The sequence below is a fragment of the Suillus clintonianus genome (assembly GCF_016758775.1).
Source record: "Suillus clintonianus strain FC179 chromosome Unknown DEU56scaffold_83, whole genome shotgun sequence".
In the NCBI taxonomy this organism is placed as follows: domain Eukaryota; kingdom Fungi; phylum Basidiomycota; class Agaricomycetes; order Boletales; family Suillaceae; genus Suillus; species Suillus clintonianus.
The window spans coordinates 44,944-62,460 of NW_024539307.1; the positions used below are offsets into that span (position 1 = coordinate 44,944).

A 17,517-nucleotide genomic window follows, 5' to 3' on the forward strand; every position below is an offset into this window, starting at 1 on the left:
CGATCAATCACAAGAAATTCCCGATGCGCCTCGCCTACATTACTTTACGGACTGTTAACGACCAACGATAGCATGAACTGCCCTCGATCTACATGGACGTGTCTTTTTGCGTAAGTGACAATTATTGCTGCCGCTACGCGCTCTGAATCAGGATTAATCGATAATCCTTAGCGTTCCAGCATCCCTCGTGGATTGCAGGAATCGTGTCTTTTCATCTCGAATCCTTAGGTACATCGCAACATACCAAGTCGGAACTGGGAAGATGTGTGTTCCAATAGGTCGATGACATTATGGCCAAGTTACATGTCAGCACGCCCAAAATGGTCCGGTACACCTTGTTTGGAATCGATAGCCACCTTGCACAAATCGATCTTTGTCTCCATTTCTCCATCGTTTGCCTCGTAGATCAGACTGGCTTAGATGACTCTAATACGGAAGAGTTGCCTGTCGCATACGATAAGGATCGGGCAGAAACGCGTACGCCGGTTGTCCATGTCATATTACATTCTGCCGCCAGACTACTTCTGGCGTCTGTACACGGTGAACAATTCACTAGTACTGTCAAGCAAAGAGTATTGCTATGTAGCAAATTAGTGCTAAAGAGGGTGAGCCAGACCGAAGTTGATCAAATACTCCATCGCCTCCTCCCTATAGGTGTCCTGAATGATGGTCGGCGGAGACCATGGCCACTCCCCAAACATCAACATATCCTTTGACTCAGCAGTGTATTGGGGCCAGAAAATGCCGGTATTTGCATTCGGATCGAGGTGGGCTGCAAATCTAATCAAGTAATCCAACGGGCTCCCTGATCCACCCAACATCTCATCAACGAAGTCGGATCCATGAAACTAGGACGAATTGAGCAACGTCTTGAATACGTCTTTGACTGAAACCAACGTACCGAGCCCAGCAGTGGAACTGCCTTGTGGCCTTTGTTAACTGCAAGGAATGTTATCTTCTAAATTCGAACAGGTGAAGTACATCCACGCACGATAGGCCCATGTATTTTGCTTCCCCGACCGCTCACTTAGAAGGAAACGCCTCGGCGCTTGAAACACTGAATCCCCTTGGAAAGCGGCGATGCGCTTGAACTGAGAGGTCAGCTTGTCGAAGTTTCCAGTGTCAAACGGGGACCCTTTGATTGGGTCTTCGGAATACATGTCCAAGATGCCATCAATCTCCTCATTTGTTGCATTGGGCGCCCAATACGTTTCCAAGTATCCACGAAAGTCTTCGCTGGTGCTACAGTAGTGAAATCAATCAGCATATTTGAAAAGGAAAAGTGGGCTTCAGTACGTGATATTAGTAGTACTGAAGGAGAATAATGTGCCCTCGTCATCGCAGCTACCTACGTCCCGAGTTAGCCACCTGTGCTTCACCACAACCAACGAACACACAAACCTGTAATGAAAGGTACGTTTGCAATTTTTCCCTCCTTGACGAGACGTTGAAAGTTATCCGTCAAGAAAATTCCATCTGCCCTTGGCATCCAAGCCAAAGCAAGTGCCTGCCACAACGATAGTGAGTCAACATCAAACCTTCCAAGATTCAAACCTAGTTGGAAACCTGGTAAGATGAGGAGGACGGTGTTTTGTCCACGGCAGCATGTAGAACATCTCCAGGTACTCCTCGCAAGCATTCCAAGGTATCGTTCGACCCTTTGCACCCTGTTTTGTCAACAATAAAATCGTAATAACGTTGGCCGTGGGTGATGTCGCCCATTGGTGTCGGGGATCCTGACTGCATGAATGCCGCGCGAAAGAGACCTTCGTTGTTACCGTCATATGCAAGCATCTGGAGAGCAACGGATATTGCTCCAGCACTTTCGCCCCATCTTTATGGTGTTGAGGTTCGTCCAGGTCATACATATATGATTAGCAGGGGCACTTACATGGTTACCTTTGCCGGATCACCTCCAAATGCACTGATATACTTCTGCACCCAATGAAGCGCAAGTCGCTCTGAGGACATTTGGATTAATTCAGGCAAAGCGAAAAAAAACCAGTGTGCTCACGATCTCGGAGTCCAAGGTTTCCTGTGCCAGCCCGCTTGACTTCTTCACTCGCTAGGAATCCCCAAGCTATGATGACATAGTAAGGATAACGCCCCACATCTTTGAAACAACCTACCGCTCAACCTGTGAAACCTCGTCATCAGAAAGAACATGTGAGATGTTGGGAAATATATCTACCGATAGTTCAAGCTGACATAGATAACAGGTTCATCCAAAAGCACAGATCTGCTAACTAGGACATCTTCGAATCCTCTGTAGATTGTTATAACCTCGTTGCACAAACCCGACACCAAATAACTCACGATTTACCACTGCCGGTTTCGAAAGCACCCGGGAATAAAAACTATAACTGGGTTCAAGCCACACCAAACCGGGGAAAAACAGACTCACAACGATTACAGGCAATGTTGACCCAGGGAGCTTGACGGCAGGCGTGAAGACATTGAGTGTAAGGCCTAGGAGAGAACTGCTCGTATCACCTGAACGAAAGCAGAGCGTTGGATACTCACAATCTTCGCTTGTTTCAGTTGTCCCTGGTACTATCCATCGTTGTATCGAGGATCCATGCTGGTGGCAGGCTGGACCATAGGTGCTTGCAGTGTGCTGGCCCTGATAAGGGGGCAAGGGTTGTGGGACCTGCAAACGGAGGCTTCCGATGCTGTAGATGCTCAGTACATTGACCAAATACTGATTGGAGGCATACTCACGGGGGTTGAGCGAACGGAATGCCGAGAAATTGCGCCGTGTCACCGACGAATGTGCCGGTGAATATTGCATCATCCAAATTCGCGATTGGAGCAGGAAGTTGGAATCCATGCTGCGTTGTGCAATCCACTGAGCTGGATTGCAGGAGAAGGGCTAAAAATGTAACCGACGCGAGTTGTTTCATCATTTGCAGAGGAAAGCGTAATGTTAAGACTGCAGTGCGCCCACAGTTTGTCAATGTGCTCCTGGTGGGTACTCGATTACACATGTACAGCTTGGTTTCCAAGGACGCAATCCCAATTTATACCTGAACGTTTTGGCTCGACGTACAATTATGTTCCTTGATGCTATCCAGCTTTCGTCAAGTCGGGCTTCACTTCCTTCTGTGCCGTTAGTATTATGTATGTAACAGCAGTGCATACGAAATCGGTACCTTGACATCTCATACACACTGACACTGCATCCGAATAACCCTTCGCCACCGCCACTTTCAGCAGCTTCTTAGCCACATCCCCCTGGCCCTCATCCAATAATCCGCGGAGAATGGTCATACTTTCTGCTCATAGTACCTTTTTCGACGACGTACTGGAAATCTCTAAGGTCCCTCGCGATAGCCCAATCCACACAGATACGCGCAGTCCGCCTTATATGTGCAACGTTTTGCAATAGAAGCCGACGATAACGAATGGGACAGGATAACCGCAAATAGGGATAGACTGACAAGAAGGGAGGCCAAGATCAGGCAGAGACGGAGAGGCTCAGATTTTCAAATATCAGGACCGACTCGGAGTCGCACCTTCTTATTCTCCTCAGATCACCCTCTCCTCGTACCTCCCATTAAGTATTGGGGGAAACCGAGTAATCCATAACTGCTGGCCTGCAGCTGAAACACTTCTTGGAGCCAAACAGCTCGCTGATGAACTCCGTCTGTTTCACCTTCCCTTGCTCCGATTTGCGCGTCGGTTGGATAAACTGACTAGAGAGTTTTCAGTGTAGAATCCCGAGATTGTTACGACCGATTTCTCAAATTCGGGAGGGGCATGAACGCTTGAGCCTGTCTGCAGGTTTGAATCCAGATCTTTGACAGATCCTACTAGTTACTAATAGAAAGAGCATCGGTGGTTCAACGTTCAAAACTGTTAAGACCAATTGCAACCGAGGCATACCTGATACGGTAGACAAGTCTTACGATGCATACGTGCCTACTGGTATACACTGCACCATTTTAAAGTTCGAAACATGCATGAAGGCTTGATGGAAGCGGCATGAAACGAGCGCTTCGCCAAGCATTTGGAAAAACCTGCGACTTATGCCATAAGTGGCCTTCTTGCAATTGCTGTATCCATTCGACACTGCATGATCAAATGTATTGAGTATCCGGTCAGCGAGCTCACCCTGAGTATTTGCAGCCCACTTGTCAACGCAATACCTAAGCAGCGAATGGAGGAAATCGAAACCCATGCACTGGCAGATAGACCATTGTGCAAGCCTCAAACAACCAGTAGGGTGTATCCGCAATTGCAAGTACTGGTACTCTAAGTGGTGGGCCGTCATACGTATCCGATAACTCTGGTTAGCTATGACCCATGACTCGGATGGTCTTGTACACTGGATGTCATTACATCAAGAAGTCGAGGGTTTCATTCGAGTTGTCGCTTCAACTGATATTAATCAACACATGGCCTCACATGGCCCTCCATGGACCCAGTATCGACACACATCAACCAACACAGCCCCCATCATGTAGTATCGAGACCAATCAAGCTAGCCCCGTTGTGATGATGACAAAAACAAAACGATTCGGAAAAATAGGGTGGCCTTGCTAAACTGGATGTCATCAAACCGAGAATTCGAGTCGCCGCTCCGAGATCAATCAATCCAGCCCTTGAGAATCAATGGAATCAGCATCTCGGCAATCACTTGTTTGATGTCAGCCTGCCTATCAGTCACGTCACCATTTCCTCCTGGGAGTAGCTTGCGAGATCATTCTATGAACCAAAAACTGTGCTAGTTAGCGCCTTGATCCACACATATATAATAACTCACCATCCGATATTGGCATTAACGAATTCTCATCACCAAGATGTCGAAAGTTTCGAAGTTCGTGACATCCTCCGACGATTGCCAAATATTTGCTGAAGGCATCGGCAACCTCGACGGTCCAACCGTTGTCTTGATTCATGGCTTAGGGTTATCCACAGTCGTATTCAACAACCTCTTTGGAGACGATCAGCTACTTTCCAAAATATACCTTGTAGGTGGATCCTGCCGTTTTCCCCATTTTTCAAACAATGCATGAAATGTTGCAGGTCCGGTATGATATGAGAGGTCATGGTAGGAGCGGCAAACATCCGAAAAAGATCGATTATTCCTCCCGCAAGTTCGCTGAGGATTTCGTGGCTGTGACCAAGGAATTTGAGAGACAAAAGCCTTATCTACTCGGCTGGTGAGTGCGCAAACTCCACTGTGTCAAGTTACCTGACAGCAATCTGCAGGAGTTTAGGAGGTGAGTCAGTCGTGTAAAAACATTCCCTGCCCTAACAACACTCACCTAGGGACTGTTGCGGTGGATGTCTGCACGTACTGTCCTGGCTACCTGTCAGGCATCATCTATGTTTCCGCTCTCCCATACATCGGAAAAATCATGGAGGTTTTGACAAAAGAAAGCCTTATAAACCTTCGGCCAAGACTCGTCAGCCCGGACGCGGCAGATGCGGAGAAAGCGAGGGTTGAGTTTGTAGACTCCACATTCAATGAGCTTAACACTTTGAACTGGGACGACCGGCAAGCTTGGGTTGAAGCGTTCAGGAACGTGAACGCCGAAGACGTGAAGACAACCCTTACGCGCGAGCAAGATCCTCGGGCACTTTTTGCTGCGGGGAGGGAGGGATTGAGATTGCTTCATCTATACGGAGACGCTGATAAACAGATCGACAACGCTGTCGCCGAGGAAGAAGTGAGCCAGCAATTCATTAATAAGAATGTCGTTGTCATCAAGGGTGGAGGGCACGCGTTATTTTACGAGTTTCAAGACCAGGTCGTTCAGGAGATTCTAGCATTTGTTACCAAGTAGGGCTGTTATCTGTTATCACGGCTCACCATAAATTTTGTAATTCTGATATGGGGCACGACCGGACAAAATCAAACAAATAATTGTGTGGTGAAGTGCAAAATTTCAAGTGAAATCCGATTGTCAAATCAGAAAAGGTAAAAATTTGTGCGATCTTCATCTATCAGCGCGCCGCATTAATATTGACCGAGACTCGTCGATTGCGCAATGTCCTATTGACGACGACTTCACATCAATACTCTGCCTGCAACTGACCGCTGGCCTCCGCTGACATAGACTTTGTACTGGTTAAGCGCACTCTCCACCTTCCAAAAGCAGTTCAATTTGTTTTCCGACTGATATGATTGTCACCCACTGAGTTTATTATGCGAGCCAGCGTGGTGAGCCGTACACGCATGGATGTGGTAAATACGCGCATCAAGTTACTCCCCATCACTTTGAACTGAGAGGTCGAAAACGTTCCGAGAGATAGACGCTCTGGGGGTGTCTGGGTGCATTCATTCAGACTCCAGAGGCTTGGGTAGTAGTACTATGGATGGTGAAGCTGGACAGCAGTTATTGATTGTCATGCGCATTGCATCACGGCGGAAAAGGCGTTGATGCACCACGGTGAGTGCGAGGTGCATAAAAGAGGTAGGACCTATGACCAGAACGAGGGAATGTACACCTCAGGCATAACTTTTTCGGAGCTGATGGCATTGAGGGCACAGGCAGAAGGAGCGGGATAGCATGAACGTTGAGAAGAAGTTTCATTTCGCATACCGAAACTCCGCAACTTTGACGAGTTCGGCCCGCGACTGCCCATATGCGCTGGCGTACGTACACGTAATCAGAAATTTGGTTTTCTTCGTTTATGTTTGCCATGGAAAATTGTTTACAGCACGGTGATTTTGTCCGGCGGAATCCCTCATAGAATTCAGATGTGTTGGCCCAGCATATCACCTACTAACTTGAAGGAAAGCCTGCACTGCCAGTTGGTCAATACCGCGTCACGACCGCGGCAGGCGCGGCAGAACCGCATCAAAATAGCTCCGCCCCAGGGTTGATTACGGCCCCCAGTTGCTTATCTGATGCCATACACGTAGGTTGCGCGACAAATGAACGCATGGTGCCACCCATATATATACCGTGACTTTCCCCAGCAGGTCATGATCCACCCTTGTATGCATATGGTCTTATCTGATCATTCTCTCCCGCAATTACAGAAATACCCATTCTAAATAAAAATCCCATATACGACACCAGACGACTCGCTATTTTCCCCTCAAAGACTCAAATTGGCTTGCTCTACGGTGATGCGTCTTCTTGCAGTGTTCGCGGCCCTGCTCGCAGTGGTCGCCGCCAGCGCTCGTAGGATGATCAAGCATGATATTAGTGAACGCCAAATCGAAGCAACAAAACGTTGGCAGACTAGTGGCCCTCAAACCGTGAAGCGCAATGGTGTTCAGAATATCACATTCACGAACCCCAAGGCCTCAGGTGAATTAAGTGCTACATGTAAACATCTAATGCCTTAGATTCATTTTCATCCAGAATTTTACGTCGATGGCAGCTCACTCCCTCTTGTTGACTTCAACGTTGGTCCTAGCTGGGCAGGTCTTCTACCCATCAGCAATAGCCCTAACGAGACGCGTCAGGTGTGCACATGAGTACTTAGTTATGCGTGGCCTCTGCTGACATCGAAGACAACAGCTCTTTTTCTGGTTTTTCCCTCCCGGTCCCGAAGGAAGTCTCGATGATCTGATTTTTTGGTGCGTGAGAAGCTGGTCCAATTTCACAGGTGATAAAAATGTGACGCGTTCTTCCTTCAGGACAAATGGTGGCCCAGGCTGCTCTTCCCTTGAAGGTTTGTTGCAAGAGAATGGAGTAGGTTTTCTGTTGTTCAACGGAACGACTCGTTTGATTGAGAAATATAAAGCCTTTCAGTTGGTCCTGGGGTCAGGCCAAACCAACGGTGAATCAACAGAGCTGGACCAACCTCTCTTCCGTCCTTTGGGTGGAGCAACCTGTTGGAACGGGGTTTTCTCAAGGCATTCCAAACGTACAGAATGAGGACGATGTCGCCGCTCAACTCGTCGGCTTTATGCAGCAGTTCCTTGAGGTCTTTTCGGAACTGAAAGGCAAAAAGCTATATTTAACGGGTGAAAGTGTAAGATTATCTCTCAAAGAGTCTTTTCAAGCATTGTGCTGATTGTGTTCAGTATGCTGGAACATATGTGCCTTGTGAGTGCGAAGTCCCTTTCTTTGAACGTAACTTATAGATCAATGAAGACATCGCAAACTATATCTACGAGAATCCCACTCTATTAGACCTCTCATTGCAAGGGATATGGATCAGTGACCGTAAGTAACATTTTGACTTGCGTCGTCTCTTCTCAAGAGCTTATACATGACAGCTTCACTCTCGTGGGACGTGGTACAAGAGGAAATTCCTGCAGTGGACTTCGTGAACAAATACGCTGGTCTCTTCTCCTTTAAGTCTGTTCACTCCATTCGAATCTAGTTGGCAGGTTACTCACCAATTGGATCCCAGTCAGACGTTCATGAACTACCTCGAGAAGAAGGCCGCGAGGTGCAATTACACCGGCTACATGGATAAGTACGTGACATACCCTCCAACAGGCCTTCTTCCCCTACCAGGAGACTCTGTTGAGTTTGCCAAAGGCTGCGATGTCTGGGATGACATTTTCAATGGCGCGCTGATCATCAATCCCGCCTTCAATGTCTATCGCATCTGGGACACGGTAAGTCGATGACAATTCTCGTCATAAGTATATTAATTTTCTCCACAAAGTATCCGATTCTATGGGATGTCCTAGGCTTCCCGTATGTCATTCAATTGTTTACTTAGTGCAACTCGGCTGACACAGTTCTAGAGGTTCTTTCCCACAGAAGCAGTCTCCGATCTACTTTAACAGGAAGGATGTGAAGATAGCCATCCACGCGCCTGTTAACACCAAGTGGACGGAGTGCTCTAATATCAATGTCTTCCCAAATGGAGACAACAGCTTGCCCCCTGCCTTCACCGTGTTACCCAATGTTATCGAGAAGAATCAGCGGACCGTCATCGTGCACGGTCTTGCAGACTTCATTCTCATTGCAGAAGGGTATGACTTCACCCGCAAACTTTTCCTTTTCGTCCATTCTAATGCATGGTTTGGTGAATCAGAACAAGAATCGTCCTTCAAAAGTAAGTGCTTTCTTGACCGTGATATGTATCCGTTCAAACGATAGGAATCATTTGCAGTATGACCTGTGCGTGCCTAGTAATTTTCGATATACGCTACTAGTCACTCATTATATTCAAGGGAATGGGTTGCAGGGATTCCAGACGCCTATCGCCAATGACAGCTTCATTGTCGATGGTGTGGGTGCCTATGGGACGATGCACTCAGAGCGGGGACTCACTTATTACGAAGTAGCCTTAAGTGGACATATGTGAGTTCACTAGAATATGCAGGGTCTCATTTCTAATGTCTTCCGTAGGGTTCCGCAGTTTGCGCCAGCAGTAAGTCGACCTTGCCGTCATGCAAGTGTGGTCTAACGTAAAGACCGATGATTTCAGGCTGCCTTCCAGATTATGCAGTACCTGATGGGCTTTAGGGACACGCCTTAGATATATCGATAAACACTTTCTTCCCTTACATACCATAACATTTCGCAAACAGAAGAATATTTGAATTAGCGGTTATATGACAATTGAACAGATTACTGATGAGTCGAACGCCTAGTGCAGACCAAGCGCCCAGGTCCTGCGGCTGGCGTTGTGTGCATCTTCCTACATTGATGGTTGCAACTGACATTCGCCAGTATGCGACTCGACCGCCAGAAAATATCGAGGTGTGCTGCAAATCTAATCAACTGATCCAACAACTTTTACGCTGTCTACATCCAGTTTTGAACACTTCATTGGATGAACGAAGGGTGAGGAAGTCATGGAAATACTTAGAGAACGAGGAGGTATCTCATTAATTGGATGGTATTGATGCGCTAGTGTAAGAAATCTACAACGACATTACAATAGTACGAATGTATTAATAACCATCAGCGGGTTCAGCAGCTACACAACAAACACGCAACAAGAAACGAGTCCACCGTGTGGGCTTCCTGATGACCAAAGCAGTTTGCGAGCGTGTGCCTGCTGCACCTAGCGTGGTAGGACTAGCAGTATAAGCAGGAGGTCGCGAGGTGGCTGCAGACCTAGAGTGTGATGGCAATGCCAAGGCTTGGCCTTGAGATCGGTCTTGCTGTTGTGTTTGTTTTGCCTTGTCTCGATGTCGTTCCGGCTGCGGAACTAAAGATGCCTACAGAAATGATTGGACTTCGGTGTTCGAAAACGCAGCTTAAGAAACACACCTGTTCGTCCGGTACATTAGCAACTTCAATGGTAGAGGGATCACCACGAGAGGTGGCAGATGGCTTTGGGTGCTGCTGCATTTCGATTTCGATTTCGCTTGGCTGAGAGCGACCGAAGGGCAACGAAATGCGATCAAGGAGCGCACGTGGACTCCCCGAAGGTGTGAGAGTGCGGTGAGCAGAGAAATGAGTATGGGTACCACGCGTCGCCGAGGACTGAGAACACGGAAGTGAGAAGAAGCAATAAATGGAAATGCTGATAAACCCACCTGAACACCGTCTCGCGCGTCATCAAAGAAGCCTCGCGGTAGCCTATGAGCGTCCTTGATCTGGTCTGGACGTCGCCCAACATTAGACTAGATTTGATGCCCCATTAATGTTTACCGGAATATTTGAAAAGTGCCACGCACATTTATCAACGACTTTCCGACTGCGACCTGCGAGTAGGTTATTAGCGTTGTCTTTGCCATTCTGCAAAGAGTAATGTGACACTATAAACCTTCTTTTCGAGTCCACCTCGCAATTCCTAAGAGCGGGGATTGTCAGGAAAGACAGGGTGGGTGATTGATTCCACTCACATCAGGAAGGGACAAGAGGTTTTGAAGGCCCACTTCTTCAAGTATTGCATGAGTGTCCCACACATATGCATCTCGGTCCCAGCAACCAGTGACTAGCAGCTTTCCATCAGTGGAAAAGGCCGCACATTCTACGCGATTTTTGTGCGGGAGGGGTTGACCAACAGGGAGGTTGGTATCAAGGTTCCACAGACGTGCTGTTTCGTCACATGATACACTCGCAAGGAGGCAGTCGTTCTGAGACAAGGAGATGGCATAGACAACGCGTTTGTGACCTTCGAGGATTGCGATTTGCTGCCATGTGGCAGTTTCAAATATCCTAATTGAACCATCGAATGACCCGGATATCAGCTTCTTTTCATCTGATGTCCAGGCCAAGCTGTGAACTGCCATTGGGTCATGATCAAGCGTGGTGAGCAGCTCTCCTGTCTTGGCGTCCCAGATTTTGACTACGCTCTCCTTGAATGCGCCCGCCGACGTCACAATTTTTGTTGAGTCAGGTGAGTATATTATAGCCCACACCCACTGATGCCCAGTCTTGATTGGGCCTAGGACAGTTTCTGAATCACCGCTCTCAACGGCCCACACTCTTGCCGTCCCGTCCTGGTATCCGCTCGCCACTCGCCCACCATCTGGACTCCAGCATATTGCCCGTACACGTTGAGTATGTCCTGTCCACTTGGCTATGACCTTCCCCGTCTCGACATCCCACAATCTCACTTTCCCATCAAGGTATCCGCTTCCAACGGTGTTACCATTGGGAGATAATGCTATGGTGGTCACTCCGGTCTCATCCCCATCTCGCCAGTCGCTGCCTATCTGTGTGCCACTCTCGAGTTCCCATAGTCGGAGTGAACCGTCAACAGAACATGTGATGATTCGTCGTCCACCACGCAGGTACACGACACCTCGTACGCCTTGGGTATGGCCTCGCATCTTATGGCGGGGAGCAACAGCTGGCGTGTGTTGCTTCTTACTGACTAGGGAGGACATTGTGAGCGCCCGGCGTCTCGGCTACGAGTAGATCGTGGAAAATGTATGCGAGAACAGCTCGCCGTGATCTTGAACTAGAACGAGTGATCTTGCAAGGGAAAAGTTTGCTGGGGAGTCGACGGGCCTATCTTCAATGCGTGACAGTTGCGGGACTGAGTATACAGGAGGTGATGTTGCCCGAGTATTTCCGGAGATCTTTTGATGATCAATATCACTGGTAAGTGAGTGGTCAACTTTGCCTAGCAGAAAATTTTAGAGGACCACTCACGAGTTGAAATCAAACACTCCAAACACCAATACGAGTGCTTGATTGCGCGTTGAGGCAGTGGGAGTCGGGGAAGCTGGAACAACGTTTAGTCCAATCAACTTTGAGATGTGAGGCTCTTTCATTGCCTCACCCTCGTGTTTGAAGCGGAAATCAAAGTGCTGTGTACTAAACAAGCGCTCAGCGCTCGGATGGAACTAGAAATACGCGTACCTCTATGTATCGTTGTGACAAACATTTGACAGGATTGATGTTGCGTCACAGGGTCGCAAACTTCAAGTTACGAGATCCCCAGTTCTATATTTACAAACACCAGGTTTGGTTGAACCCCAGGCGTGTAGGACTGTGATGGAGAAGTGGTGCCTCGGGGAAGGGTTCATCGACGCTGTCGGCCGCTTCAAAGGAAAGTCGCGGTGTTTGTGCATCAAGCATGCATGGTAAGCATACGTACAGTGTTATGTACAAGGTGCAAATAATCCGCCTGGTCTTTATGTAAAAGAATCCATACCGTTACAATATTTCTAGGGTCCTGATTTCCATCATATTGTGAATAGAAGCTATGTCTTTCACTTGTGCAATGATATCACGGTCCGACGCGATCCTTCTGTATTCTCCACCGCGTTGCTGCGCTAGCAAAAATGCGCCAAAAGGTTGCCCAAGGCGAACAAGCAATCGCAATGCTTGCTCGCTCGATTCCGAATCAACTTGCTCCTGTTCTACCGACGAGTCGTCCACCGGAGACGCGGGTTCGGACCACTCTCCCAAGCTCTCCGAGTCATCTGCAAAGTCAGGCAGCCCGAGGAGATGACGGTCCCGTGGACGGACAAGTAAGAATGTCTGTCGAGTGGGCCTTGCCCGCGAGAACTGATTCAGTGTCTCTTCGGTGGTGATTTGCAGATCATGAAGCCCATCTGCCTTCACTCCATATGTGGCATGGGTCTCTTGGGCTGGACCACGTTTCCGTATGACTTCCGTGACACGAAATGAGATGCATGGCAGATGCAGTCTGCAGTTTGCAAAACGAGGAGCGCTCATATCGTCAAGCTGGGTATAGAGCATCAAAGCCGTCCTCGCAGACACCATATTTCGCACAGTTTGAACCTCATCTTCAGACAAAGATGGCAAGGCGCATGGGGGAGCTGCGTATGATGAAATATCGGCTGGAAGGCAACTATTGAAGTCGGAGGATTGTCCCACCCAGTCGAGGGCAGTAATGTCGCCCGATCGAGCTATGATATCCTGCAGGAGGCGCCCGAGCGCGTTTTGCTTGTTCTCGCCGTAATGTAGATGCAGCTGGACATTGAATATGCCAAATAATGAATATGCGATGTCTTCCTGCAATGTGGTAATGCGTGCCGACGCCCATCGAAGTCTCTCTCTAATGCCCCTCATCCCTGGAAGGAAGGCTATGAGGGCCTGTCGATCTATGCCCGTCGCACCCTCCAACTCCTCCATGATCGCAGCGGACTCTTTGTGGTTGGGTGAGTGGTCATCGAGATATGGGGTCCAGTCCATCTGATAGAAGAGCACGACTTTCGGAGCCACGAATTCTTGAAAAGTCCATCCTCTTTTGTTCCATTCACTCTTCGCCAATGCACCAGACTTGGATGAAGGCGGAACGTCCGAAAGGTAGACGATCGTAAGCGCCGAGTGGCGGTACCAGACGAACATGGAGGTCAGTGATTGTTGCAGCTCAACGTTATTGCTCTTGTCGATGCAACATGTATCGCTCCACACCCAGCGATACCCTGCATCACGAGCGATTTCGCAGAATTTCTGCAACTTTACAATTCCGCCGAGTGAGTTCAATTTGAACACATCCTTGTTCTGAACATCCTCCAGAGATGGCTCATTCTCCTCCCATCTGTGTGATAGCATAACACAACGGAAGTACGTCGCTACCACTTCTGTGATATGCTCCATTCGGGGGTCTGGGTGCGCCATAGTCGAAAATAGAAGCTCATTGTACTCCGTGCTCGTATTGAACGCTTTTATCTGTGCTTCTCGGCCACACAAGAGCCCCGTAGCAGTGTTGAGTAGACGAATTGGGGCAGTCTCGAGCTGAACAACGATGGCCTTTCGAATGACACTTGCTGCTGTGGAGGGTGTAACATACTGCTGGCGCAGCTCTGAGGAAAGAGTTAAGCACCTTAATGCACGCGATACTAAGGGCTTACTTCGTATCTGCACGTCGGCAGCGCTGTTCAATTTAAAGAGCATTATTTGGAAGGCCCCAATAGCTTCGTCGTAGTGTTGTGCACCATGAAGCGCTTTATATTTCAACTGATATCCAACATGAGACGAAGGATTGAGTTCAATGACCTACATATCACCAAAGTGAACATTAGATACTACAAAACAACTGGACGAAATGGTATCGTACCTTTTGCGCATCGAGAAGCGCATCATCCCATAACATTCTTTCCAACTCAGCCTTACTGCGGTTTGCAAAGATAATGTCGGTCGTAGAATTGAGGTCGATCGCCGCTGAGTATAAGTCAATAGCCCGGTCAGAATCACTTGCTGCGAGGGCAGAATTTCCATTGTCGAGATAGAGCATGCTGCATTCTTGCTTGAAAGCTGAGTGAAATCCAGATGAGGATTCTAGCCTGTATGACATGACGGACTTTGAACTTGCCATTGGACCAGTCAAGACAGCTGGACATTGTAGTTTCGTCACTCAAATCCATCATGTGTTCATACGATTGGAAGGCTTCTTCAAGTCTACCTACCTGAAGGAGCGCATCGCACCATTTCTGGTGTGCATGTTGCCACAAGGACTTCAGGTCCCATCCGAAGAGCTGCAAAAAGCACGGAGTTCAGCATAAATAGTAGGTCTGTATGAATCATATCAACGTACCACCACCAAGTCCTCGTATATAGAATGAATGGCTAATGTAGATGAGAAGGCAATGGAATTGACAGCAGTAGTGAAATGGTCAACAGCTTCATTGTGACGCGCATCATCCATAGCACTGATTCCGAGTCGAACACGCAGATATGCCTAATATACGAAATTCAGAGGGGTCAGAATCAACGTACGAACGTGGGGCTGATCAAGGACATGGCACTCACTTCGACGACGCGACACGCAAGAGTGTCATTATTCGGACAAGCTTTGGCTAGCTCTTGCACGCGTATGATTGCCTCTTCATGTTGATCTGCATTGAAAATAGCGATGGCCTAAAAACCAAAATTGAATAACGGAGTGTATAAAAAAGTTAATGTACCTTTATCAAAAGAAGGAAATGAATAATTCTTGAATCATCGTCGGCGAACATGAACGCGAGATCAAACGATTTCATCGAGTCTTGAACCTGCCCTTTTCCACAGAGGGCAATTCCCTTGGAGATATAGCCTATCAAGGAGGGCTGAATGGTGACAGACTATGTCCGAATCACGATGAAAGTTAACTTTTCGTGAGGCACCCACGATGGATCGTATATCTCACCTTGATTGCATCGTGAAGGGCGTGGTCCCAGTCGTTGTTTCGTGCCATAATGAATGAGCGATTGCCATACGATGTGTAGTCGTTGACATTAGTATCGATCTCGTGTGTGAGAAGCGCCTCAGCGGTAGACAAGTCACCCGTGATGCATGCATTGCGAGCAGTTGTATTTATGGCGAGGATCTGCGGCCGGAGCATGCTCGAATTGTGTTGTCAGAGTTGAGGATTGAAATTTACCTTCAAATCCGATTCCGAAACTCGAACCTTTAGATCAAAAAGACGCGATGAGATGGTGGGGGAGCAAAAAATTGACAGGAAAGTACCTTTGATGCTGATTTCTTGAGAACTTCGGTTGGCAATGCATCTTTGGGTATCGCCCACTCTGAGATTAATTTATCATAACCTCCACTGAGAATATGCCTGCCGTCCATGGAGAAAGTGACGCATCTCGTCATGGATGAGTGCTCGAAGATGGCAATGGTTAGTCGATCTGAGAGCTGCCAGAGATGAATACTGCTGTCTTCAGATGCGGAAGCGACGAGTGTGCCAGTAGGGTGAATCGCAATAGCATTAATATCCTGAGTATGGCCCGTCCAAGGATCACCGACCTGCTGCCAGGTCGACGTATCCCACTCCCGTATAGTTGGATCGTAACCATGTCCTCCCGAGAGAAGACGTGTACCATCAGGCGACCATGCGAGCGAGCAGTTCCATTGTATGTGACCCTTGAAGTTTGCGACGCGTTCCTTCTTGTCTGGATTATAAATTTCGATGTCCCTGTGCGTTGCAATCGCAAGAAGTTCGCCAGACGGCGAATACCGGATACAGCGGACATTGTCACCACATTGGATTGGAGTTCCTTGGAGGCGCCATGTTTTCGTACTCCATAACTTGGTCATTCCGTCGAATGAGCCACTCGCCAGAACTGTTCCATCAGGTGAAAAATCCAAGGATAAGATATAATTGGAGTGGGCTTTTATGGGTTGAGTGAGAGATTCCCCGGTTTTTCCGTACCAGGCCATGATCTCTCCACTCTCATCACTGCTTGCTATCAATTCCCCATCTCGTGACAACGCCAACGCCCGAACCCTATCGCAATGCCCCACCATCTTCTTTAGTACCACACCCGTACTCAAGTCCCACAGGCAAAGTGTCTTGTCGTTCGAGCCCGTGACCATACGTCGTTTATCGGGCAAAACTGCCACAGAGCGTATGCCGTCCGTATGGTATTCAAACTCTCGATCGGGTATCGTGCTTGGAAGGAGCTGCGACATTTTATTGATGTTTGGTTGTGTTGAACGGGATCGTGGTGGACTTGGAGGAATTTTGTTGGAAGCTGCAGAGGTGTACGACGTATACGTATATTGATGGTTGATAAGGATTCCCTGCACGGTTAACTTGTATTTCCATAGACGTCCATGATTAGACGCCCAAGGTTGTTCAATTCCACACCATCATTGATCAAAACCAGTGTTCCCTGTGATCATCCGCGCCTTCCTCGATAGTATCTCGCTCTCTGCGCCTCTACACATGAAACAAACTCGTATTTCTGTGGCTTTGAATACATGTCAAATTGGGATTCCCGTCGAATCAGGCTGGTAGTGCTCATGCAGCTTCTTGAATAGTCACGATCGCTAGGCTACATGAATCATGTGTTGTTTCTTGGGAAACTCTTGAAAGCTCGACGTTTACATCTGACGTAGTGTGATGCTAATGCTAAGTTTTTCGGGCGAAGGCAGCACTTCAGGCCCCGTGGAAGAGTCCAAATCCAAGAGAAGAAGGCGAGCTGCGAGGGCGGGTGAGACCACCTCACAACCCCAGTGATCCTGACGCGGAGAGTTGCGAGGCGGTCTAGAATATGGTATCTCCGATGGAGAAAGGGGAGGGGAGGACGAGAAAAAATAAATGCGATCTAAACGAGCTGCGCAATGACGAACGATGATCACGGCGCGGAAGCAAGAAGTGCGTTCCCGCGCCTCCCGTTCGCTCAAAGACCTTGTTCTGTTCCTTCACTCATACCTCGCTACGTAATAGTCCCAAACTTCGGAGAGTTCTTCATGCAGCACCTCCCATGTCCACTTGTTAAAATTA

At 48.2% G+C, this 17,517-nt stretch overlaps 4 protein-coding genes across 4 annotated transcripts; 2 read left to right on the forward strand and 2 right to left on the reverse strand.

Annotated features, from left to right (window-relative positions):
• Window positions 1-490: 490 nt before the first annotated feature.
• Window positions 491-2,903, reverse strand: DEU56DRAFT_961028 (alpha beta-hydrolase; the record flags this gene model as incomplete). Its single annotated transcript, XM_041359327.1, has 14 exons — window positions 491-848; window positions 902-939; window positions 992-1,242; window positions 1,297-1,348; window positions 1,402-1,507; window positions 1,567-1,834; window positions 1,892-1,961; window positions 2,015-2,080; window positions 2,130-2,137; window positions 2,192-2,266; window positions 2,317-2,357; window positions 2,405-2,469; window positions 2,524-2,672; window positions 2,722-2,903. 14 exons carry the CDS (start codon window positions 2,901-2,903, stop codon window positions 597-599), a joined length of 1,623 nt encoding a protein of 540 aa, XP_041204741.1. The 3' UTR covers window positions 491-596.
• Window positions 2,904-4,802: 1,899 nt separating this feature from the next.
• On the forward strand, window positions 4,803-6,080 carry DEU56DRAFT_961036 (Alpha/Beta hydrolase protein; the record flags this gene model as incomplete). Its single annotated transcript, XM_041359328.1, has 4 exons — window positions 4,803-4,973; window positions 5,029-5,165; window positions 5,215-5,225; window positions 5,275-6,080. 4 exons carry the CDS (start codon window positions 4,803-4,805, stop codon window positions 5,790-5,792), a joined length of 837 nt encoding a protein of 278 aa, XP_041204742.1. The 3' UTR covers window positions 5,793-6,080.
• An 858-nt stretch (window positions 6,081-6,938) lies between these two features.
• On the forward strand, window positions 6,939-9,505 carry DEU56DRAFT_823760 (Alpha/Beta hydrolase protein). Its single transcript, XM_041354221.1, has 16 exons — window positions 6,939-7,268; window positions 7,323-7,426; window positions 7,482-7,540; window positions 7,601-7,655; window positions 7,708-7,938; window positions 7,991-8,012; window positions 8,061-8,132; window positions 8,186-8,267; window positions 8,323-8,533; window positions 8,584-8,615; window positions 8,666-8,896; window positions 8,959-8,979; window positions 9,037-9,044; window positions 9,098-9,227; window positions 9,276-9,297; window positions 9,355-9,505. Exons 1-16 carry the CDS (start codon window positions 7,085-7,087, stop codon window positions 9,403-9,405), a joined length of 1,515 nt encoding a protein of 504 aa, XP_041204743.1. The 5' UTR covers window positions 6,939-7,084; the 3' UTR covers window positions 9,406-9,505.
• A 215-nt stretch (window positions 9,506-9,720) lies between these two features.
• On the reverse strand, window positions 9,721-10,899 carry DEU56DRAFT_823769 (uncharacterized protein). Its single transcript, XM_041354222.1, has 5 exons — window positions 10,724-10,899; window positions 10,556-10,671; window positions 10,415-10,501; window positions 10,146-10,361; window positions 9,721-10,093 (listed from the first exon to the last, which is right to left on the reverse strand). The coding sequence occupies exons 2-5, from the start codon at window positions 10,613-10,615 to the stop codon at window positions 9,824-9,826; spliced, it is 633 nt and encodes a 210-aa protein (XP_041204744.1). The 5' UTR covers window positions 10,616-10,671; window positions 10,724-10,899; the 3' UTR covers window positions 9,721-9,823.
• Window positions 10,900-17,517: the final 6,618 nt, after the last annotated feature.